This window comes from Protopterus annectens, chromosome 2.part0, assembly GCF_019279795.1.
Source record: "Protopterus annectens isolate FY-2018-M chromosome 2.part0, PAN1.0, whole genome shotgun sequence".
Lineage (NCBI taxonomy): Eukaryota > Metazoa > Chordata > Ceratodontiformes > Protopteridae > Protopterus > Protopterus annectens.
This window is the reverse complement of record NC_056728.1, coordinates 1,366,324,779-1,366,351,498: the sequence shown is the minus strand read 5'-3', so window position 1 is coordinate 1,366,351,498 and position 26,720 is coordinate 1,366,324,779. Positions and strand designations below refer to the sequence as shown.

Genomic DNA, 26,720 nt, shown 5'->3' with positions numbered 1-26,720 from the left:
ACAGATGATGTGGAAGGACATCAAGAAATCCATCACCACTTAAACAGTTGTGGGGTATGGGACAGACTCCAGAGAGAGTAGAAAAAAGAGCAGATGTCAAGCATGTTTAGTGATAAATTCATGGAATATAAACACATGCACTGGGATGTGAAGGATCTCTGTAGATCAGTTATAATCTAAATGGGTAGTCAAAAGGTACCATCTGATCAAATGAAATGTCTGACTGTGTTTCCTTCCTTTGCTAGAAATAATTTCCGTGGGAGCTTTGTTTATGAATATCAGCACATCCATGCGTATATCTGTGCGGAGGTAGCGTTGGAAAACTAAGAATTTATTATTGCAGTTTAGGTAGTGATAATGAGATTAGCTGTTGCATCCATTTGTTGTTCTGGAAAATCCAGTCTTGCTTTTCATATTGTCATTTTTTTGACGTTGGGATGCTGTTTGACACTAATTGAATTAAAACATTTCAGCAGATATGAATTAAGTCTTTAACAGTTAAAAAACAGTCTTTCAGCTTAGGACAGTACATGCTCAAGATTATGATAGCAGAATAATGTACTCAGTATATGTTGTAATACTATTCATATGGCATGTCTTCCTTTGGGGGTTTTATAATTTATAACTTTGCTGAATGTGTGTGTTTGCTCTTCTTTTATTATGTTCTTTGTCCCTTACATTCACCCTTCATTTTACCTCTTCAGTCAAATCCGGTGACGTGTAATAGTAGATTTGTATGGATCCACTTGGAATAATTTCTTGTATGAAAGACTCTGATAGCTTAAACAGGCAGGTTAATTAATCCAGGTGATGTCTCTTTACCTCCTAGAACATACCTCTGTTACAGCACATTTGTAAATGGTGAAGTGGTGTGTCACCAATTCACCCTCAAATGCCAAAACTTGTGTTTTAGTAATAAGGGACTGTACAAGTCAGGGAACAGCACCAAGGTTTTAGCTGTTTCACTTGTTCCCAGACAGGCCTACAAAGAGTATCTAGAACTCCAAGAAACTGAGGATTTATGGAAAATTAAATTACAATTTCAAGTTAGTTTTTGCCAGTAAGGATATGTTGTTGTCTGTTTCAACAGGGACTATGATGTCAACAAAGTCAACTATATGTATGCCCAGTATGTGAAAAACACCATGGAACCTCTCAATATTTCAGATGTCTGCAAAGATACCAGATTTCCCTGGACAGTAAGTAAACATGTGTTCTGCTCAGAAATAACAAGGAAACATTTCTAACACCTGATGTATTGGAAAAGTGTGTCCAGTTTCATAAGCTGTGGTTTTCAAAGCTTCCTTTTAAGAAAAAAAATCTCAAATTGTATGAATTAATTCCCCATGAAAGAGGGTTATTTGTTCTAGCCTTTTCCCTTAGGTACAAGATGTCATCCCTTCTTGATGTAAATCTGAGAACTTTCACTATAGTTATTAAAGAATCCAGTACTGGCAGTACTAAAAGCTTGAAAAGTAAAGAGTACACACTGAAGCTGTCACTTTTGTGAAGAGGAAAAGCAGAAGTAAAAAGCTACTTTTTGCACAGGAATAACACTAGACTGTAACCCCATTCTCAATTGATAACTGCATGGTTATAAACATAGCACTGCCCATTAAATTTGGCATTCTAAATCACATATTCATAAAATGTACAGTAGCATAGATGTTGAACTTACAAAGATGAATGAAGTAGTAAGTCTTGCTGTGTTACGCTGCACAGCATACAGAACCCGGCTTTTGAAACAGTGCTTGATGGATTAAGTTTAGCCTGTTAAAAAATAACTTTTTTATTTCCTTGTCTCCCCTTCCTACTGAGTTATGACAAAAAATAGCAATAGCTGGTGCTGTCTGCTGTATTGGTAATTTATTGATGGATAAGTAAAATCATTCTGCATCCACTGCAAGATGGACAAATATTGTTGCAGCAAAGGTATCAGTCTCTGCAGATTTCCCTCCCAGTTTTCTTCATATAGTACCTTTTGATTACTTTTTAATCAAAGCTTTTTTTTTCTCATGTGTGATGTTTCAGGAACTGTAACTGTATATTCATTAACTTTGCAACTGCATACGAGCATGTGTAGATGTTCTTCGTGTTTCACTGTTGCAGTCATAACACCTGGGTTATCTGCCTGCAAGTAGCCCTCAGTTGGCCCGAATACCAGAGACCTGGTATTTCTGCGTCAGTTGCTGTTGCTCCAGGACTGATGTCAGGTCATCAGGGGTATAAAAACAGGCAGCCGACGCCATTACATCAGACTTTCTTGCCGAGGAGCCCAAAGCGGAAGCAGTTCGCACGAGTGCTGGTGGGCCGCTACCTGAGTTTTCGTTTCTGAATTGAATCATCCTGAAGTCTTCTAAAGCTAAGTACCCCATTGGGGATCCTTTTTTCTTGCTCTAACCAATGTCAGAAAAAGTTAATAATTCTCACGCCTTTGGAAAGCAAATACTACACGGAGATTTCCATTCTTACTATGTTAACTGTTTAGGCCCAGACCACGACGTTCCTCACTGTCAGTTTTGTGCTTTATTCAACACCCAAACTATACATCATCGGCCCTTATTGTCGCTAAATACTTTCACTCTCGATCTCCGTATTCCAAAATGGCTTCGGTAAGCCATCCGACTACCGATCTTCCAAAAAAAGTAAGGCTAAAGATAGAGACAGACCGCACAGGTCCAAAACTGCTGACAATGCGTCCGTTAAGCTAGTCACCAGTTCACTGGTACTCAGTGAGGTGCTTTCGCAGCCTCTGATGCCCGCTTTGATGGATTTGCAGGCTGCTACTGAGACCCGTTCGGAGTCTGGTATGTGATGAGACTCTTCTTTGACTACAGAACCTGTGGATGTCTCTACCTTGGATGGGTCCGTTGCCGCTGAGCAGGCACCGGCTTCTAAGAAAGTTCTTCGCATTACCGATACTCGACACAAACCGACGACTTATTTCGCGTCTTCAGTTTTGTCTAAAACTACTGAGTTTCTAAGGCCAAGAGTACAAGCTACGCCTAAAAAAACGACGACCCAATCTCAAGCACCTGCTTCCTTGCCACAATCTCAAATGCTTAAAATGGCAGAAGACCTGATCATGCTGATTAGGGGAAGCCAGCCTTCCTCTGCTAAGAGAAAAAGGGACTTGTCCCCAGCAGCTTTAACTGACCAAGAGTCCAACGACTCTTGATGTTTCTGAATATGAAGACATGCCTTTATCTGTGTATGAGGATTCAATTGCAGAGGAATCCATTCCCTCTGCTTCTCCAAAGGATTTTTCTTTTGGTGAAACCCTTCATACGTTAAGAGAGCATTTCCACTGGGAATGCCAAGATTATCCTCAGTCCAAAAAGAGACTCAGAGAATTTTTAGATTTGCCACAACATAGACCCTTAGCTATCTCTCCTGTTCTGTATGTTGTGGATGATGTCTTTATGGAATCCAGTCTGACTCCTGATACTTTACCCCTGCTCCAACAAAACCAGACAGGTACTACAGAGTTCCTGACTCTCACAAATTTCTTTTCAAAAATCCTACTGCTGACCCAGAGGTCATTTCCCAAGGGCCTAAAGGTATAAAGGCAACTACAGCTAAGAATATCACCCCTTCAGACAGGGATTCCCAAGCTTTAGACAGATGGGGTAAAAAAGTATACACCTCTGCAACTCTAGCCATTAGGGCATTGAATTGCCAGTTTCACATGCTGAAATACCAGCAACACATTATGGAACTTATTAAGCAAAAATTATCTACCTTTACAGAGTGTGCAGAAAATAAAGAATTACAGGAGCTTATGCATTTTGCAAACCAAGTCAGCAAGCATACCTTACAATGTGGGTTTGACGCCCTAGAAGCATCTTGCAGGGCAGCAGTCACTGGTTCTGTACTGAGAAGGCATGCTTGGCTTAAGGAACAGACCTTGCCAGACCATGTCAAATCAAAATTAATAGACTCCCCTTTGAATAAAGACAGTTTGTTTGGCACCAAAGCAGAAGAGGTTCTAAAAAAGATGGAAGAAAAAGCTAAGTCTATGCAGACAGTCAAAGATTTTTTGCAGATTCAATAGGCATTTCCCCTCGAAATATTGGTCCTTTCCAGCCTTCTCAAGGCCATCTCAAACTAGACCCAGGGGAAACAGACCCCCCAGATTACAGTCTCAGGATATGCAGACATCTAAGCAATGGAGTACCTCCACTTCTAAAACAGGGAGTGCTAAGCCACCCCCTTACGTAAAGAATTCACAATGACTTGTCAGCCCCACTCCTCACCTCTGCCCAATTGCTCGTGCCCCTAGGAGGAAAACTTGCCCACCATGCAAAAAACTGGACCTCCATCATCAAAGACCGATGGGTCCTCAACATTGTATAAAACACAGCAAAGCTTTCAGGCATAAAAACCCTTCCTCAGTGCATTACAAATTACAAATGAATAGCATACTGAATTTATACAGGGTCATTATCACATGACCAGCAGCCCCTTGGTCATATGACATACAAACAAATATACAATACAAAATCATGTTAAAAAACATATTTAAAAATCTTTATGATAAAAATACTATTTAAGTTTGGTGTGTTGTAAGTGTTTGAGAACAGGTTTTAAAGTAATAACATCATTAAGTCCCGGTGGTCGATCTGCCGCTAGCCTAACTATCCATTCATATTCCTTTAATTAAAGTAGATTGTTAATATCACCTCCACGTGGTGTTGATTTAACAATATGAATAACCCTAAATAAAAATCTATGGTGAGTACCTTTTTCTAATATATGCTTATATAGTGCATTTGTGGCCACTGCTCTCCTAATTTCTGATCTATGCTCCACTATCCTATCCTTAAGTTTTCTTGTAGTTTTCCTATGTAGAACGATGGGCATTGGGAGCAAGTAGCCATATAAACAACAGAAGTAGTAGTACAAAGGGCTTTTAAACTAAAGGAATATAGTTTATCTGTTACTGGATGCCTAAACTGATGGCTGGTTTGGTCAAAAATATCGGGACAGCAGGAGCAATTAAGGCATTTATATGTGCCAGGTTTAACAGGCACTGAAGTAGAAACAAAGTTTAAATACTTATAACAAAGTTTTTGTTTTAGGGTTTTCATATTTCTATAAGAGAACTATGGTCTGTCATCTAAGACTTTTTTAACATTCATACATGCCATAAGAATCAACCAATTTTTCTGTATGACTTGTTTAATCAGATGTGTTTTAGCATTAAAAGAAGTAACAAATCTAATTTTAGTGTTACATTGCCTGCTCTCAGTCATACTAATTCCTTCTGAATAAATAGGTTTAAGGGTAGTATTTCTATCAGCTATAGTTTTATTTTTTAGCTCGGCTAGCAACCTACTATCATATCCACTAGATACAAATTCCTTGTACATATTTTCCAGTTGTAAGTTGAATTTTATATTTTATGTATTCAATTTACTCACTCTACCAAACTGAGAGGTAACTACACTCCTAAAAACATGTGGTGCATGCATACTTTTAAAGTGCAAATAACGTCCCGAGTGTACTTCCTTCTGATAAACACTGGTATGAAACAAAACTTGTGACCTATATAGCATTAAATCTAAGAACACTATTTTTTCTTCTGAGTGTTCCATCTTAAACTTCAAAAAATCCGTAGTGTTGTTTAAATATTGTAAAAATTCATATAATTCTGTCTGTGTACCTTTCCAAATCATAAAACAATCGTCTACAAAGCGTTGGTAAAAAACAATATTATCAACAAACCGATTATTATCATTTAATAAAAACTTCTGTTCCCAACAGTATAAAACTATGTTAGCATATGTATTCGCTGTTGATGTCCCCATAGCTACACCCGACAGTTGTAGATACAATTGTTTATTAAACAAAAATATATTATTAGTTAAAACCAAGTCAAGCAGACTACAAATATTTTCTACTTTACGCGATGTTAAAGAAGACTGTTTCGTCAAAAATTCTCTAATGCAGTCAATCCCAAAATTGTTGGGTATTACTGTAAAAAGTGAAGCTATGTCTAGTGTTACTAACAACATATTTCCTTTCAATGTTTCCTTAGCTGTTGGGGTAAGATACCATTTGCGTAGTTTCAACAAAAGATCCGTAGTATCTTTTAAAACTGTACTACAATCATCTAAAAAAGGATGTAGTTGTTTCTGTAAGTATATAGATATTGGCTCAGTAAGCCATCCCCCACCTGATACTATGGGTCTCATGGGGGGGGGGTTTATTGACTTATATATTTTAGGAACGCCATAAAGGCACGGTATAACAGGACATGGAACAGTAAAGAAGTTAAACAAATCTATATCAATATCATCTTGTAGTTGTAATTCATATATTGCCATGTTAATATTACTAATACACTTCTTGACATCACTATTATTAATACATTTAAAGGCTGTAGTATCATTAAGCAAAGATAATACTGAGTCAACATAGTTAACCTTATCCATAAGTACAATAACGTTTCCTTTGTCTGCTGGTTTAATGATAATATTATCATTTATGATTAGTGATTTAAGTGCCGCATGTTCTTGGTAAGACAAATTAAAGCACTTTGATGTTATAGAGTTATTGTATAGTTCTCTAATTTCTAACTCACATATATCGTGAAAAGCAGTTAACACAGGTATACTGCTAGGAATGAAGGTACTGCGCCATTTACATAAGGCTTCAGTATTACAAGTATTACCAAACAACATTTTTAATGTCACAGTTCTCACAAATTGTTTAAGATCAGTTAATATATGCACCTGGCACATACAAATGCCTTAATTGCTCCTGCTGTCCCGATATTTTTGACCAAACCAGCCATCAGTTTAGGCATCCAGTAACAAATAAACTATATTCCTTTAGTTTAAAAGCCCTTTGTACTACTACTTCTGTTGTTTATATGGCTACTTGCTCCCAATGCCCATCGTTCTACATAGGAAAACTACAAGAAAACTTAAGGATAGGATAGTGGAGCATAGATCAGAAATTAGGAGAGCAGTGGCCACAAATGCACTATATAAGCATATATTAGAAAAAGGTACTCACCATAGATTTTTATTTAGGGTTATTCATATTGTTAAATCAACACCACGTGGAGGTGATATTAACAATTTACTTGAATTAAAGGAATATGAATGGATAGTTAGGCTAGCGGCAGATCGACCACCGGGACTTAATGATGTTATTACTTTAAAACCTGTTCTCAAACACTTACAACACACCAAACTTAAATAGTATTTTTATCGTAAAGATTTTTAAATATGTTTTTTAACATGATTTTGTATTGTATATTTGTTTGTATGTCATATGACCAAGGGGCTGCGGGTCATGTGATAATGACCCTGTATAAATTCAGTATACTATTCATTTGTAATTTGTATTGCACTGAAGAAGGGTTTTTATGCCTGAAAGCTTTGCTGTGTTTTTTATAAAGTGGTTTCTCCAGTATACGTGTGTTTTTTGACAACTTGTTTTCTCTGGATACGTTTATCCTCAACATTGTATCCCAGGGGTACAGATTTTACTTCCACACACTGCCAACCCTGAAAGTGTTCCCAGACTTTCCTCCAAACCAGTGGGCAGAGGCACAAAACCAAGTTCAATCTCTGCTCTCCATAAGGGCAAGTCAACCTGTTCCTGCAGAAAAGATAGGTCAAGGGTTTTTATTCCAGACTTTTCCTGGTACCCAGAATGAGGGCACTTGGTGTCCAATCCTAGATCTTTCCATTCTAAATACCTCCCTGGTGGTACCAAAATTCAGAATGCTTACCCTTCAGCAGCTTCTTCATATGCTGTCCAAAGAGGCCTGGCTAGTCAACCCTAGACCTAAAAGAAGCCTATCTGCACATCCCTATCAGGGAATCATGCAGGAAATATCTACGTTTCAGGGCAGGATCTATGCATTATCAGTTCTCTGCACTTCCCTTTGGCTTATCTACTGCTCCCAGAGTCTTCACAAAATGCCTGGCTCCAGCCATTGCCTATTGCAGACAGAGAAACATTCAGATATAGCCTTACATGGACGATTGCCTGATTCAGGCAGACAGTCAGGAAAAGCTGATGTAGCACCTGACATTTGTAAAGAACCTTCTACACTATCAATGAAAAGAAATCAAAACTAGTACCCAGTCAAAAGATAGTATTCCTGGGAGCAAGCTTGGACACATCTTCCCAGATGGCATTTCTTAATCCAGAAAAACAAGCCTATCTAACAGGCTACTTCACACAAATGGCCACCAGAATCCAGCTATCCGCAAGGAAAATCCTGCAGGATCTAGGGTTCATGGCCTCTTGCATTCTACTAATTCCATATGCCAGACTGCATATGAGGAAACTTCAGTAGTACTTAAAAAGTCTTTGGTGCCAGCATTCTCATGACCTGGAAACCACCATACCTATCATACCTTGTCTAAGGACAGAGTTTCTTTGGTGGGCAGCAGCATGCAACAGCAACAAGGGGCTTCCCTTTACACAACCCCACACCACCCAGACCCTAACCACAGATGCATCAGACTATGCCTGGGTGGCAAATCTGGGAGACAAGTGCATTCAGGGCCACTGGAGTCCAAGTCAAATTCATGGCACATCAACCAAAAAGAGATGCTAGCTGTTCAGCATGCTCTGACAGCTTTCAGATCCCTTCTCTCACCTGGACCCTAGCTAATAAAAACAGACAACACCACAGGTGTGTGGTACATTATCAAGCAGGGGGGTACCCACTCTTACCCATTCTGCAGGCTAGCCATGACACTGTGGAACACAGCCTTGGACATGCAGATCCATCTGCAAGCTCAATTCTTGCCAGGCAAACAAAATTCTCTGGCAGACGACTTAAGCAGAAATATCCTAGATCCACATGAGTGGCAGTTAAATCCCAGCACTTTCAACCTGTTAACCCAGAAGTGGGGGATACCAGAGTGAGGCAGACCTTTTTGCCTCCCTCTACAATCATCAGATCAGCAAATTCTGCACCAGGACACCACACAGCAGAGCATGGAAAGTGGATGTCCTATCTTTCCATTGGGTAAACCTCTCAATTTATGCCTACCCCCTCTGCCTCGTCTTTCAAAAATACCTCAGTTTATTTAGATAAATGTCTTATTGTGTTGGCTAATGTCATTTACTGTACAGTAGATAACCAGTTCTTTTTTCTTCTGTCATGACAGGATGATATAGGCAATTTATGTTAAATGTCTGTATAATGTTTTTAATTTTCTTTCATTGTATACTGGGGTTTTTTTGTCATTGTTGTTAACATTTAAATCTGAAAATGCAATAAAATATAAGTTGGAAAAAAATACTACTCAAGATAAGACAGGATAGACCAAGGGCAATACTGATTACTCCAGACTGGCCACGCCAGCACTGGTACCCAGTACTGCACAGCCTGTCACTGGTGCCATCATGGCATCTACCTCAGATCCCAACCCTCCTCACTCAGCAGGAGGGGCAGATCCTGCATCCGCAACTGCAAACCCTGAACCTTGCAGCCTGGCTTATTCCTTGAATTCTCCCCCAGTGACCAGCCTAAGTAAGCAGGTACTGGATATCATTCTGGAAGCCAGAAGACCCAGTACAAGGAAATCCTATGCTGATAAGTGGAAAAGGTATTGTTCCTGGATTCAGTCTAAAGGACCAGACACTGCTCTGCCCTCCTTACCTCTAATCCGGGATTACCTAGCAGATCTACTCCACAGAGGCCTTTCTTTATCTTCCATTAAGATCCATGCCTCTGTCATCTCGGCTCATTACAACACTGAGCCACCTCTCTTCTCTCACCCATTCATCAAGTAGTTCCTGAGAGGGGCCAACAATTTAAGGTCACCAAGGAGAGCACCCACCCCACCTTGGGACCTTAACTTGTACTGGAAAAGCTCACACTCCCTCCTTTGAACCTGCAGCATCAGCAGAGTTAAAATTCTTCTCTTGGAAAACAGCCTTGCTTCTGGCCAGCACTTCAACTAGAAGAGTGTCTGAGCTACAAGCGCTTATGGCTGTGGAACCCTTCATTATTTTTCATGCTGACAGGGTCTCCCTCAGAACTAACCCTACTTTTATGCCTAAAGTGGTGTCCAGTGTAGCTCTTAACCAATCTATCCATTTGCCAACCTTCTTTCCCAATCCTAAAAATAAAGGGGAAAGGATCCTGCACTCTTTAGACGTGCACAGCTCAGATTCTACCTTGACAGGACTAAGCCCTTCAGAAAATCTGACCAGCTACTACTCAGCTTTGCACCTGGGGCAGAGGGCAAGGCCATATCTAAACAAAGTATTTCTAAAGGGATAGCACACTGTATCAATTTCTGTTACAAACACCATGGGAAACCAACCCCTCAGGGGGTCAGAACACATTCCACCAAGGCAACCTCTACCTCTACAGCATTCCTTAGGGGAGTCCCTACCAGGGACATTCTGGAAGTTGCTACCTGGAATTCTGTTCATACCTTCACCAAGCATTACCACCTGCCTATCTTTTCCAAATCCAGGGCAGGTTTTGTTACAGCAGTCCTGCAGGGCATACTAGCCAGCCCCATCTCTTCTTGACTGTCTCCACCCATTCTTCAGCTTTGGGAATCAACCGTGTGTGATGACTGCAGCAGTAAAACACGAAGAACATATTACAGTTGTATACACTTACCATAAATGTAGATGTTCGAGTGTATTCACTACTGCAGTCCTGGTTTCCCACCCTCCAGGCCCCATCTCTCTCTCTCTCTCTCTCTCTCTCTCTCTCTCTCTCTCTCTCTCTCTCCTTCTCTAAATGTATTGCTCAACCCTTACAGGTCTGTTGGTATTTACTTTTTACTGGTTGTGTTTTTTCCACCATAACTTAGCTCCCTATTTGGAGGCTCCTGACATTTGGGGCAAGAAAAACTGATGTAATGGCGTCGGCTGCCTGTTTTTATACCCCCAGCGACCTGACATCAGTCCTGGAGCGACAGCAACCGACACAGAAATACTAAGTCTCTGGTATTCGGGCCGACTGAGGGCTACCTGCAGGCAGATAACCCAAGTGTGATGACTGCAACAGTGAATACACTCGAACATCTACATTTATGGTAAGTGCACACAACTGTACTTTCCCTGACTTTAGATAGTTAAAAGGGCATTTGCCTTTTTTTCTGTCTCATGTATAAGCTTGTGTTATCTGAAGCCCATGAAGTCACCAGGCTGTTAACCTCTGACTGTTTGGTTAGTACTTTTGAATCACAGAGAGTTGAGATATATTCAACCCCGTTGTGACTGTGAGCAAAGACAGAAATGTCACCTTGTCAATGTCTTTCAGCCTACTCCCACCAGTATAAAGTAAACTAACAGTGGTTTATAAACATAATGCAGTTTAATGCAGCACAGGTAAAATAATGTAAAATTTTGTTGTACAAGTAAAATTTAAGTTGAGCAATCTATATCAAATACTAATATTCTGAAGCATACGGGCATGTCTGAGCTCTGCAGTTCTAGGTTGTCTGGCAGTGTGTGCACACAGTACAGCAGGCAGCAGTTTACTGACATTTTAAAGACAGCTGTACTGGTCATGCCTTATTACTAACACTGTCTATTACATAAATGGGATGCTGTACTAAATCCCTAGTTATGAGCCTGGGCTTTTTTACCTGCACTGTGAGGAGACAGCAGTTGAAGTTCAAGTTTTAGTATCAGAGTCTCTTGCGCTTTACAGAAATACCATTTTAGCAGCTATTGTAATCTATACTGCCTAATATTAATGCTGTGTGAACCTTATCTAGTACACAACTGGATGCCAGTTCAACATAGCTGGGCTGTCATACCACTACTTCATTTTTTCCTCATACAGCATAGTTTTTTTTAAGCTGGGTATACTCACTGAGTTGTCCCTTTTTAGGGGTGACTTAGGAATGCTCTGTGATTAAGATGAGCTGCTCAGAGTCATACAGAAGGCAAATAGAGGCTGAAGAAATGAAGCCCTAAATGAAGAAACAGCTGACTAACAGCCTTAATCCTCTGAACTAACTGGTTATCTAGCTGCCCAGTGGACTAGTCGGCCATTCATCATCTGCCCAACCATATCCAAACTGTACACGAGACTGGTCCCAGGATATAGGCTAATGTGGTCTCTATAACACAATCACTTTCGGCCTTCTGATAGAATCACATGCCATTAGCTTTTGATTATAAAGAAACAGTTTTAAAAGCAGGTAAAGAACATGCAGCCTGCGTAGTGTGCCCTTTTCTGTGCATTTCTAAGCTGTTGAGCCAGTGTAACATATAACTTTCTTTTAACACCCTCAAAGGAAAAAAATGAGGCTTTTTCGTGGATTCTTGAAATTATTTAAATCTGTAACCTTTTTATTTATTTTCCCCAGGAAAGTTGTTCCAGTCATCTGCTAGTCTTTCTGTCAAAAACATTAAAATGTTCCTTGTTTGTTTCCTGAGACATTTGTTCTCTTACATTTTTGAAAGATAGTATCTAGATTAATATGTGGAGTTCCAAGAAATAAGTAGAATTTCCTGTCATGCCCTTTACTCTGTCTTCTTTAAGGCTTGTTATGCTTTCCTGGTCTCTGTATAGTACCTAATGTAACCTGTGTACTACTTTTGCTGCTCATCCTTTGAAATACCTTTGTCATGATTGTACAGTCCTGGAAAGACAAAGTTCCCCCTCATCTACATACAGTAAACTAGATTGTGTTTTACCAGCTATCTGTAAAGAGGAATAATAAATGTATCACTGATAGCATTTCTTATATACCCAGTACTTCAGATTAACTTGTGCCTTCTCCAAAGAAAGTACAAGAAGCACTCAAGAACAGAAATTAAAGGAACAAATTTACTACTGACTGGGTGAACAGTATGGCTACTGTGGTGATGTCTGACAAGATCTATATGTGTACAGATACAGAAAACCTTAATACATCTACAAGTGAGGGAATATCATCTGCTTAATACAATAGAAAAATATGTTTCTGCAATGATAAGTTCAAAGCATTTCCTGCACTTGATGCTAATCATAGATTTTGGCAAACTAATAAAGATTGAGACCTTCACGGTATGTGTGCATAACACATCTATCAGGATACAAAGATTCCTAAGACTTTTGTTCTGGACATCGTAAGTGCCTGAAGTGATTCACATAACCACTGCATAGAAGAGTGACAGATATGATTATGCTTCTAAGATTAGTAGTGATATACTGGTATAGGGTGTAACCAGAGAAGAACATGACAAAAGGCTGATTCAGTTACTAAACAGACTGAGGCAGCATAACCTCAAGCTAAGCAAGAGTAGGGTTAAAATCAAAAATACAGAAATGAGAGATGTGGGTCATGTTTTAACTTCATATGATTTGATGCCTGATAAAAAGTGGTAAAGAATACTTCATTCAGAAGACAAACAAATACTTTCCAGGTATAACGAAGTATCCTCTGCCTACCTTAGTAATGGGTGCTTATCCTAACCCTAACACTACTCCTTCCTCAACTCTAACCCTACACCCTAGCTTAATAAAATCTTCCTGTAATAGTGTCACTATTAAGACACATTTGAGTTTAGTGGGGTTTTTTTTTCTGTGTGATAACTGGGAGAAGGAATGCTTTTCTTTTCTCAATCTTTTGTTTTTTCGATGATTAAGGCATTTGGTTTTTTGTATGTTTGAACTTCTTAATGCCACTTTTAACCATGACACTAAGAACATTTGATCATATAGAGGACACCCACATGTGTGTGTGTGTGTGTATATATATATATATATATATATATATATATATATATATATATATATATATATATATATATATATATATATATATATATATATATATATATATATGGGTCTACCTGATAACACCGACATGCCAAAACACCGACAACGAAATAACCGACACGACAAAACCGAAAGAAACCGAAAGTTCAAAAACACGAAACTTCACATGCCTGACAAACCACAATCCCGACAATCAACAAAACAAATACCTTTCCTGAAAAACACACACACAACACAAGCACACCAAAAACCTTACAAACCTACACTATACTCTACATGCACAATTATCTATGCACTAACCTTAACCCTAACCCTAACCCTAAGGTCCGTCACTATCGCACACTTACCTTACCCGCACCCTAACTGTAATTCACCTAATCCATCCCTAACCCTTAAGTCTGTCACTATCGCACACTTACCTTATCCGCACCCTAAGCCTAACTCACTTAATCTGCCCCTAACCCTCAAGTCCGTCACTATCGCACACTTACCTTACCCGCACCCTAACCCTAACTCACTTAACCCACCCCTAAACCTAAAGTCCATCACTATCGCACAGTTACATGACCCACACCCTACCCTAACGTCCGTCACTATCACACACTTACCTTACCCACACCCTGACCCTAACCTCCGTCCCTATCGCACACTTACCTTAACATGTCAGTGTTCTCAGTGGTGGGATTCTCAGCTGTCGGTCTTTTCCATTGTCGATCTTCCAGTGTCGGTGCTCTTGTCGTTGGCATTTAGGAATTTCGGCGGTTTCAGGTAGACCCATATATATATATATATATATATATATATATATAGATATATATATAGATATATATATATATATATATATATATATATATATATATATATATATACATTATACATTATATGTGTGTGTGTGTGTGTGCATATATATATATATATATATATATATATATATATATATATATATTGAGGATGTAGAGATGCATGTTGAAAAGAATACTTCAGTATTATTTGGTAATTAATTAAGATAGATCTTGATTTGTTGTTTTAGCCAGGAATGTTTATACAAGTACAATAAGATGTCTACAACCGCCCTGTGTTTAATGTACCTCACAACTGTAATCCAACAGAAGTGATGTTATAAGCAGAGATTTGTCTCAGTATCATAAGTATGCATAGCTAATGTCTGTTGAGTAGTACTCAAAATTTCCAGAACCTGTGACATTAGCTGATCCCTTGAGTAAAGGTATAACTGATGCATTGAAAGTTATACTCTTGAGAAAAGAAATTCCAGACATATTTGTTTCAGCTAATGGTCCACAGCATGCGAGTGCTAAGTATGTGGCATTCTCAGAACAATGGGATATTCAGTATATGTGTCTGAAGCATTCTGTCCTAGTCGGACTTTCTTGATCAACAAACGTTAAGTAAATTAATAAATAAATCAAAAATAAATAAATAAATAAATACATAAAATATCCAACCCAGCTATACATAGTTTAATAGTCAAGTTCAAAGAGAAGTAGAGATTGTAAAACATTAGATAAAACTGGTGGTTATCTCAGAAGAATAAGTCGATGAGTTGTTAATGAGCTACTTCCTGTAGTCCAGGGTTTGATTCCCTCACTCTCATTTTGCCATGTGTAACTCTCAGCAGAGGACTAGATCCAGTATAATTGCACTCCTTGTTGTTGTATAGACAATCTGGTCTAGGGAGTTTGTGTTTACAAAATCCAGGAATATCTGTGCCTATATGTTTGGTGTTGTATGTAATTTCCACTTAATAGTGGGGTAATTAAAAGTCAGAAAACAAAAGGAAGAGCCAGCAAAACCAAACCCAATAAAAAACAATTTATTGCAAATACTAAGGACAGCAAAGAAGTGCACAAACCGGTTTCAGCTGATACTAACAAACACAGCCTTCTTCAGTGAGAAACAAGTATACTTCAAGCATTCCTATTTAAGGACTGCAAACACATCTGATTGGTTATATCTAAAACTTGTCATTCAAACCAGGTGGGAAAAGCCCACCCAACTTCACAATCCATTTTTTCTCCTTTGAGTTAAGTAGTGCATGCCAACCTGTTTTATTGGATTTTTTACCCCTAATAATGTCAATAATGGCAAACATGAAGGATGCTGAAGGATGTGATACCTGATGTTTATATAAAGCGTTGTTGATCCTGCCTTTTTTGATGTTACTGATATGCTCAGAGATTCTTAATCTGAGAGGTCTGGATGTTTGACCTATGTAAAATGCTCCACATGAGCATGTAGCCAAATAAATTAGCCAATCTGAACTGCAATTGGCAAAAAACTTTATCTCATAAATATTGGAAGAGTTCCCCACATATGCAAAAATATTCCTAAATCACAATTTATCAGACTTAAACGCATTTGTTCTGATAACACGTCTTATAGTGAGCAAAGCAAAGATCTTATTAACAGATTTAAGAATAGGGATTACAAAATGGGCCATGTCTTTGATGCCATACACCAAGTGGGTCATATGGACAGGACAGACCTATTAAGCTATAGGTCTAACCAGAGTTCTTCGAATCAACCCCTTAGATTCACTACCACATATGGTCGAAATTCAGATAACCTGATCCAGAGCATACAAAGACATTGGAATTTATTACTATATGATACTGATCTATCTCCCATTATTCCCAATAGATGTTCTTTCTCATTTAGGAAAGGCAGAAATCTGGGCAGCACATTCAGTCACTACAAACATGGACACACTGTGGATAAGCCTGAACCAATCCAAACTACACTTACAGGTTCTATGCTTATGGGTTGTTATCCTTGTGGACATTGTACAAACTGCAATAAATTATTAAAAACCAAAGAATTCACCAGTAGGAACTCTTCCAATATTTATGAGATAAAGTTTTTTGCCAATTGCAGTTCAGATTGGCTAATTTATTTGTGCACTTCTTTGCTGTCCTTAGTATTTACAATAAATTGTTTTTCATTGGGTTTGGTTTTGCTGGCTCTTCCTTTTGTTTTCTGTATCATGTCTATTTTGAGCCGTGCAATTGCTTACGTGCAAACTATTTTTTCATATCGTAATTAAAAGTCACCCGTGATTATGATATTGGGTTGGATGGTGAGTGTTTCCAATAAGTTTAAAAACATGGTATGGGTTTCCTGGGTCATAGAAGGGGTCCTATAACTTGCAAGGAAGTTGTACTAGATTTTGCCTTAGGTGATTTGAACATAGAGAAGCTAAAGTGCATTGTCCTTTCCAAAAAGCCATTGATGAAGCCAAGGCTCTGTTAGAGTGGGCCTTGACCATGCCCGGAATAGTTTTGTTGTGATGAGTTTAACAAAAGTAATAGCCTTGGATGATCACTTGGAAATAGTATGTTTTGACACAGGATGCCCCTTCTTACCTTCACAAGAAATGAACAATTGATCCAAAGACATGAAAGATTTAGTTCTGTCAAGATAATACCAGAGTTGTCTTATGAATGTCCAAGGTACAGAGTAACTTTTATCCCTCATTTTTTGGTTCAAGAAAGAAAATGTGTAAATGAATAGTTTGGCTTAAAAGTAAACCTGGATACCACTTTAGGCATAAAAGGAGGTTTAGTTCTCAAAGAAACCCTGTCTCTATGAAAAATGAGATAGGGTTAACTCACCATAAGAGGGTCTTACAGAGGTCAGAGCAATAAACCTTGTTTTCTATGTTAAGAACCATATGTCACCCAGGTTAGCTGGTTCAAATGGAGCAAGTGTTACCTTTATTAACACAAAAGGAAGATTCCAAGGAGGGGCCACTGGTTTTTTTGGAAGTCTCTTATGCAAAACACCTTTCAAGAACATTTTGACATGAGAATGCATTGAAAGAGGAGACTCCAAGGACAGACATTCTGAAATGACTGATAAATGAACTTTGATGGAGGCGTAAGACATGTCATAGGATAGTAACTCACGCAAACATTGTAAAACTAGAGAACAACTATCCCTGAATGGGTGCTGATTATGTTATCAGCAGCAACTAGAAAACCTTTTCCATTTGCTAATATATGATTTTCTAGCAACAGGCTTTTTTGCTTCCATAAATACCTGCTGCATATCTTCAATAAATATGTACCTAAAGGGAATTAAGACCCTATCATCCAGGCAGTCATATAAAGTTGATTGGGGTCAGGTGTGTCAAACACCCCTGTTCATTAATGAGTAAATCCGTTCTATGAGGAAGCTTGTTGTAATTGCCACTTGCAATTTCCAAAAGAAGGAAGAAGCATGGTGGCCTGAGGCAGAAGGAAGTCACTGCAGTAATTCTGGGAGATTCCTTCTGAATCTTCAGAAGCACCCTGGACATCAGTGGATGGGATGGAAAAGTTTACAGGAACATTTTTGTGCAAGGGAAATAAAAGCATCTGTCTTCTAGGCCTTCTTGCATGAAGTGCTAGAGCAGAATCTTGCTAGCTCAGAGAAGAGATAAGTCAACTTGACGAACACCCCACAAAGGGTTAAATCTTAGAAGACCTCCTGATCTAGTTTCCATTTGTGAGGGTTTGCCCTTGTCCTGCCACACAGTTTTGCTCTTTTGGAATGTAGGATGCCTGTAGAGTGAGATAGTGCTGTAAAGCTGTATCCCAAGCTAACATTCTTAACCTGAAAAGGGGAGTACAGTTTGGATCCCCATTGCTTGTTGATGCACCATATGACTATGGTAATGACTGTAACAACTTGAAGAGGTATTGGGGACCAAAGTTGATTCAGATAGTTGAGTGCCTGGATCAGAGCAAGCATCTCTTTTATATTTAAGTGCTTATGTCTGTTCTTGGTGTCCCACACACCTTGGTGTTTCATCCTTTCTGAAACTGCCTTCCAAGCCAAATTTGAGGTGTCTGTGGTGACTTGACTACTTTTGAACAGGGAGGGAGAAGGGGAGACACATATTTAATGATATTTGCTATCTCCACCAAGTAACATCTCTTCTGACACACTCCAGCACTGGGGTTTGAAAAGACAAAGGATGCCAGTGCTGGACCCAAAAAGACTTGATGCCATTATATTTTTCTCATGTGTAGTCTTGCCAGGAGTATCATAAGAATCATAAATGCCATGAGATCTAAAATCCTGAGGTACTCCCTTTCAATGACTGAAGTCTGAGTGGAAAGTCTTTGAAAAAAGATCTAAATATAGAACTATTTTTTTCCTCTGGAAGAAAAGCTCTTTGAACTGAGGTTTCTAGCTGACATCCCAGGTACACAATCCTGTGTGAAGGAATCAAAAAGACTTTTGAATGTTCTCTTGGAAGCCCAGCTTGTGAAAGAGATCTCTCACTCAAGTAAGGAATTTCTGACACTTTGAAAAATATTGCAAAGATAAGCAAGTCCTCTAAATATGGAAAAAACAGGATACCATGTAGTCTACAATGAGCTGTAACTGCAGCTAGACACTTTGTGGACACTCTTGGTGTAATGGAAAGTCCAAAGGGTAAGGCACTATCACAAACAGGTTTAGGAAAGAAAGATGCAGAACTGGTTTCCAAGTGCTCTCTTTCTTTGGCACTAAAACATCCTTGAATAAAACCTCTTTCCCACCTGGGAAGGAGAAACTGGTCCAGCATGTGATGTAGGACGGGTGGAAATAAAACAGCCCCATTTGGTGGATAAGGGACTACCCCCTGGAAATGAGGAATTTCTTCCCACTGCCATCTGTAACCTTGATGAATGACATTCACGGCCCAGTTGTCTGAAACAATTTGTTGCCAAAGAGAAAGGTAGAGATTCAGACTTTCTGGAAAGGAAATAGGGCTGCCAGGGTGGGGGTGAGCAAGGTCCCATAAATATTCTTTATGACTTGTTGGACTGTTCTCAGTTTTTGGGACATTCCAGGAATCTTTTTGGAACCCCCTTGTAATTTCTTTTTAAACATCTGTGTACCTGTATTTTTTATTATGTTTTTTGGCAAAACTGGATGAGAGGGTTAGACAATCCCTTAGAACATTTGGAAATGGAGGGTTGAAAATGTTAGAGACTTCCTGTATCAGCTTATCCTTTTCATTACAATGTTTGATCACTTCTGCAGCATTTTAATATTATCTGAAAGGCTGTGAGAATGCAGTCAGGTAACCGTTTCAAAACAGTGCCAGTGGCCATAACCCTGAAGGAAGTATCAAGTGAGTCACACACATTGTAAACAATGAATAGTGATTTGGACAACAGAAGTAACTAAATTATTTAATGTATATTTTTCCTTACAAGAAGAAACTGCAGACAAAACATTCCTCATACCTTCACAGCAGGTCAGAACAGACATTAATATATGAGCCTGACAATTCAAAATTCTGAACATTATAGTTGCAGAAGCATACACTTTTTCCCCATACTTATCAATAATCTTCCCATCCTTATCAGCAGTAGGATTGCAATTAATTAAATGTTTAGCTGCAGTAGGATGAAATAAAGCTACAGCTGCTGGGTCAGGGTTGGGAAGAGTTTATAAAAACTTAAAAGACTGAGGAACTTTATACATCCTACATGCCCTTTTAGGGGCAGCTGGCTGACTGTCTGGAAAATTACAGGCAGTAAAACTCACATCCTCCAGAGCTGACAGAAATAGTGGAATGGGTGAATGTTTTGGAAATTCCTTCTGTAATAGTTCAGTATTTTCTGAAAGACTGAGTAAACACTGGTACATTCTGGACAAGAAGAGGCTCTAGTGCATCATGCTGCTTTACCAGCCTTGATGTGAGTCTCTTCTGGATGTAGTCCTGTGTAAAGAGCACCAGGTAGTAACCCTATCCTGCATCTGATATCCTTCTGCACAAGCAGGGGTTGAGTTTTGGATGCAACATAAGAAAAAAGTGAACAATATGGGTTACAAGCTCAAGACAAATACTTACACAATGAAGAAAGAATGAATGGGTTGATGTCTTAATCTTGTAGCTGAAATGTCAAACATCTGCAAGAAAATTATTTGCATATATGAGACAGTACTCAAGCATCATTTCTGGCTAATGCTAACTAATAATACCCGATCTGTGTAAAACTTCCAGAATTCTGTATTCAAGGGTTCTTGCTGAAATTCAGGTTTGCTACTAAGATCCTCCAAAGAGTAAGACCGGAGATGCCTTTTTGGAAAATAAACTGTAAGTCTAAAGTTGTAGCACCTCGTAGTACTCCCCCCTAGTCTAATTTGCTCTGATCTGGAGTTAGAACTGTGGGAGCAGCACAGTGTCCATGTTGAGTGGAAATGGCCAACGTACTTTAACAGTGTTACAGTACATTTTCAGATTCATTGTAACCATGTGCCAGAGTGCATTTTATTCTTCCACAGTTCTGACACTCGCAGTAACTGTCATTCCATACATTACATGACATTACATCAGCATGTGCCCCATATCAAGTTTAAAAAATACCTTGATTATTAACTTTGATGTTATCTGTCTCGCCTTCGGACAAATTCTCTTGCTCCAAATTCTTTTTCTCACATTCTTGTCTTGCACTATATTCACTGTATTCACTCTTTCAGCACTCATTGTGTTAACAAAAATCATTTTCACAGCTTTGTTCCACTATACACAACCTCTCCAGTGTCAAATTAGTTTATCACATTTAACATACTTTAGCAAAATAATTTTTCTGCCATTGCTTGTTCAAAACTGCTTAAGGCAGAGCATTTTATAATGTGTTTACTTGATTTTACTTTATTTTCTCGACTATTGAGTTTATTAAAATACACTCTAAAGGCTTGTAGAATTCCTTCTAAGTCTGACATTTTTCTTTTTTTGTCTGTATTGTATATTTCTTTTATCTGATTTGCCTTTATCATTCTTTTCATCCTGTTAGCAATTCTTCTTTGATTTTTTGGATTCATAGAGAAAGCGCATAGTTTGACCTTCTCTAGATTATTCATTGTTTTATGGTTCAATATCTCTAAGTATTTTTTTGTTGAGGTCTTCTAATTCTTTTTCTGAAGCTAAGTTGCCTTTATGAATATCTAATTTAATTTTATCTATTTTAGTTTATAGTTCTGCCAGTTCTTTATTCCAATGCTTTTGTTTGTTTTTATACCAGGCTACCGCCTTCCCATATTAATATGCTTTCATTGTATACCATATATATATATATATATATATATATATATATATATATATATATGTGTCTGCTACCTCATCTGTGAGGTTTAAATGTAGAAATGTTTGCATCTCTGCAGTATAGTATTGTTTAAACTCTTTAAGGTTTGCTATATAGGATGGAATACTTATGACTGTAAGTTTTCTCTTAAAGTTAAAGTCTATTTCAAAAGTGATTGCATTATGGTCTGAGAAGAGGCAGGTGATTGTTCTGACTTTGCTTATTTTTGTGGAAAGATCTTCTGTTGTATACACTTTATATATTCTGGAAAAGGTGTTATGTCTATGTGAGTAATGTGTGAATATCTATGAATCTTGTTCAGCATATGTATTAAGTCACATGAGTCAATAAATTCTGTAAGTAATTTTGATAGTGGAGTTTTTTTGCGTGTGTTTTTAGCATTTGTGTCCTCTTCTTTCATTGTACAATTAAAATATCCTGCAATTATTGTATTACCTTTGGAATGTTGTATTATGTTCTCTAAATGCTGTTTGGCTGCCCTGACACCCAGTCCTGGTATCCAGTAGTTGTTTACCAGGGTATAAGCCAAACCATTTATTAATATTGACACTAAACAAAACATTCCTGAGTTATCATTGACTGTATTTATGATCTTGGGCATCAAGGTAGTCTTTCTCCATAATACTGCTACACCTCTTTGCTTTTTATTATATTCTGAACTTGCTAGTAATGTGTAATTATGCATATTAATCTTATTAATGTCTTGCTGTATAAGATGTGATGTTCATCGTGTTACACTGCTGCAGTCATCACACTTGGGGTTATCCTGCCGTCAGGCAGTCCCACAGTCAGCCCGAGTTCCAAAGTCTTGGTGCGGCGTCGGTTGCTGTCACTTCTTCCCTGACATCAGTGCACCAGGGGTATATAAGATGCAGCTGACGCCATTTTCTTCAGTCTTTCTTGCCGCGTGGTGCCCGATGCAAAAGCAGTTCGCAAGTGCCATTCGGCCAACTCCTGAGATTTTCATTCCGAATCCAGAACCAAAGTCTTCCAGAAAGCTAAGTACCCCATTGGGGAAACTTTTTCTTGCCTCAGACCAATGTCAGTAAAAGTTAATAATTGTATTTCTTGTGGGAAGCAAATACCTCATAAGGATTTCCATTCCTATTGTATCCCATGCCTAGGCCCAGACCACGACGTCACTGGTTGTCGGTTTTGTGCTAGGTTTAACAAGCGCACTATTAAACGTCGGTTTGATTTTGCCCAACATTATTTTGGCAGAAAATTCAATTACACCATGCCGTCGGAACTACCGATGACTGGAATACACAAAAAGCGCAAAGACAAGGACAGGCATTCGAGGCCCAAAACTGACGACGAAGCCTCTTCTAGGCCAGTCACTGGTTCTCCGGTTTTCAGCGAGGCACCTTCGCAGCCCCTGACGACCGCTTCTTTAGAACCACAGGCCGCCTCTGACTCCCACATGGAGGTGACTGGGCCTTCGGATACACCAGACTTGAGACCTACCGAGACTAACCCTTCAGAGGGCTCTGGAGTAGCTGAACAACCCGCAGCTTCAGAGGGTGTTTTCAGGCCTACTCAGTTAACCATTAAATCTTCTGCTAAATCTAAAACAAAGAAACAACTTCAGCATTCACCAGCACAGGCCTCCATGCCTAAGAAACAGATGCTTAAAATGGCCGAAGACCTAATTACTCTGATCAGGGTGTCCCACCCTCCTCCTGATAAAAGGCCTAGACAGGATGCAGACTATGACTCATCCGACCAGGTGTCCATCTCCTCAGATTCATCCTCAGACCAAGGATACTCTTTACCCCCTTATGAGGATTCTGATGCTGAGGAATCCATTCCTTCTGCCTCTCCACCAGAGGACTACTCCTTTGGGGAAACCTTACATACCATGTGGGAGCATTTCCATTGGGAGGGCAAGGATTACTCAGAATCCAAGAAAAGGCTCAGAGATTTCCTTTTATTACCTCAATACAGACCCCTTGCTATTCCGCCAGTGTTAGATATTGTGGATGATGTTCATTCTGAATCCAGTTTAAATCCTGATTCTTTACCTCCAGCTCCAGTTAAGCCAGACAGATATTACAGAGTCCCTGACTCTCACAAATTCCTTTATAAAAGCCCTGTTGCTGACCCTGAAACTATTTCCCAGGGTCCCAAAGGGGTAAAGGCCTCTACAGCAAAAAATCCAGTCCCCTCTGACAGAGATTCCAGGGCATTAGACAGATGGGGAAAGAAAGTGTACACATCTGCAACTTTAGCAATGAGAGCACTAAATTGCCAGTATCACATGCTTAAATATCAGCAATATTTGATGTCTCAGTTGAAACAAAAAATGCTTCCAAATTCAGATCTTCCTAACTATAAGGAAATGCAGGATTTATTGCATGCAGCTGAACAAGTGGGAAAACATACTTTGCAATATGGTTTTGATTCCTTAGAGGCCTCCTGTAGAGCAGCAGTTACAGGGTCTGTCATTAGAAGACATGCTTGGTTAAAGGAACAGACCTTACCAGATCATGTTAAAGCAAAATTATTGGATGCACCTTTGCAGCAGGATGTTTTATTTGGAGTTAAGGCAGAAGAGGTATAAAAGAAAATGGAGGATAAAGCAAAATCTATGCAAACGGTGAAGGATTTCTTACAGGTTCATCCTCCTCGATTTAGCAGAAATTGGCCAACAAAGAATTGGTTCTTTCCAGTTTCAGATAGACCTTAAAGGGGAAGATACAGATGTCCAAGAGGCAGAGGTCAACCACAAGGTATTTACAGGCCTCGACAATGGGGTGCTTCAACCCAGAAAGAAGGGGAAGACAGGCCTCAACCTTATAAAAAGCAGACCCAATGACTTCCCACTACAGCTGCCAAACATCTCTCTCTTGGCAGCCCCCTTGGGGGGAAAACTGGCACTTTTCAGTCACAATTGGCAAATAATCACCCAGGACAAATGGGTTCTCAGTATTGTGTCTCAAGGTTACAGGTTCCACTTTCACACTCTGCCAAGGTTAAAAGGAATGCCAAATCTGCCACCAAATCAATGGGCAGAGGCTCAAAGACAAATTGCAGCACTCATGGACATGAGAGCTATTCAGAAGGTACCAACACAGGAGCAAGGACAAGGATTTTACTCAAGACTCTTTCTGGTTCCCAGAAAGGACAAAGCCTGGAGGCCCATTCTGGATCTTTCTTCTCTAAATACTTACCTGGATGTTCCAAAATTCAAAATGTTTATACTACAACAGCTTCTTCCTGTGCTGGGCAAGAAAGCTTGACTCGTAACATTGGACCTCAAGGAGGCATACCTGCATGTCCCTATCAGACAAAATTGCAGAAGATACCTCAGATTCTTAGCAGGTTCAATGCACTACCAATTCTCTACATTGCCCTTTGGCTTATCTACTGCACCCAGGGTCTTTACAAAATGCCTGGCACCAGTTATTGCATTTTGCAGACAAAAAGGAATTCAAATTTACCCATATTTGGATGACTGCCTTATTCAAGCAGAGAGCAAAGACATTCTTCTAAAGCATCTGGAGTTTGTAAAAAGACTGCTAATTTGCCTAGGGTACACAGTAAACAAAAAGAAATCAAAACTAGTGCCCTCACAAGAGATAATATTCCTGGGTGCCAGCTTAAATACAACGGCCCAGATGGCTTATCTCATGCCATACAAGCAAGGACAACTGACTCAATATTTCCATTTGATGGCAACAAAAACTCAACTCCCTGCAAGAAAAATTCTGCAGGCCTTGGGTTACATGGCATCTTGCATACTACTAATTCCATATGCAAAACTGCATATGAGGAAACTACAATGGTACCTAAAGAGTGTCTGGTCTCAACACTGTCACAGTTTGGAAACAGTAATACCACTTATTCCTTGCCTTCAACAGGTGTTTTGATGGTGGGCTCAAGCCTGTCACCTCAACAAGGGACAGCCTTTCACTCAACCCACAGCCAGGCAAACACTGACAACAGATGCTTCGGATTACGCCTGGGGAGCACACATGGCAGGAAAATGTATTCAGGGCAAGTGGCCTGCAGAACAAAGGCATCTTCACATCAATTAATAAGAGATGCTAGCTGTACAAAATGCACTTATAGCTTTCAAGGACCTTCTGCATCCAGGACAACCACTTCTAAAGACAGACAACACCACAGTTATGTGGTACGTAAACAAACAAGGGCACTTATTCATAGCCCCTATGCAGACAAGCCATGACCTTGTGGAACACAGCTATAATCTATCAAGTTCATCTGCAAGCACAATTCCTGCCAGGAGAGAAAAACACACTGGTAGATGATTTAAGCAGAAACATCATGGATCCGTACGAGTGGAAATTACATCCACAAATATTCAGGATGATAATACAGAAATGGTGGAGCCCGGACATAGATCTGTTTGCATCCCCAATGAATTGCCAGCTACAGAAATTCTGCACAAGGACTTACCACCCACAAGCATGGAAAGTGGACGCCCTCTCATTCAGCTGGAAAAACCTACACATATACGCTTTCCCACCACTGCCTCTCCTTTCAAAGGTACTCATAAAAGCCAGACAAGAAAGGCCAAAGATGATCCTGATTGCCCCAGACTGGCCACGCCAGCACTGGCACCCAATCTTAAAGAACTTAGCACAAGGACCACCATGGATTTTTCCTCAAATCTCACAACTTCTGACTCAGCAAAACAATCAGATACTTCACGGCCAGATCAAGACTTTAAACCTGGCTGCATGGAAGATTCCTTAGTCAAGCAAACAATGCCTCTCTCCAAAGCTGTTATGGATGTCATTCTGGAGGCCAGAAGGCCTAGTACCAGGACAGCCTATTTGGATAAATGGAAGAGATTCTGTGCCTGGAACCAGGTTCACAACCTTGACCCTCTTGTCCCAAATATTCCTCAGATACTACAATACTTGACTGAG

The 26,720-nt window shown here is 39.4% G+C and overlaps 1 protein-coding gene across 2 annotated transcripts in view; it reads left to right on the top strand.

The window, feature by feature from the left end:
• The window catches only part of PDE5A (phosphodiesterase 5A), a 2,047,822-nt gene that overhangs the window by 1,234,538 nt on the left and 786,564 nt on the right, over positions 1–26,720 (top strand). For both annotated transcript variants that reach the window (XM_044061541.1, XM_044061540.1), the window contains exon 8: positions 1,091–1,199. In XM_044061541.1, the coding sequence (XP_043917476.1) occupies positions 1,091–1,199 (109 nt within the window). The remainder of the gene's footprint in view (positions 1–1,090; positions 1,200–26,720) is intronic.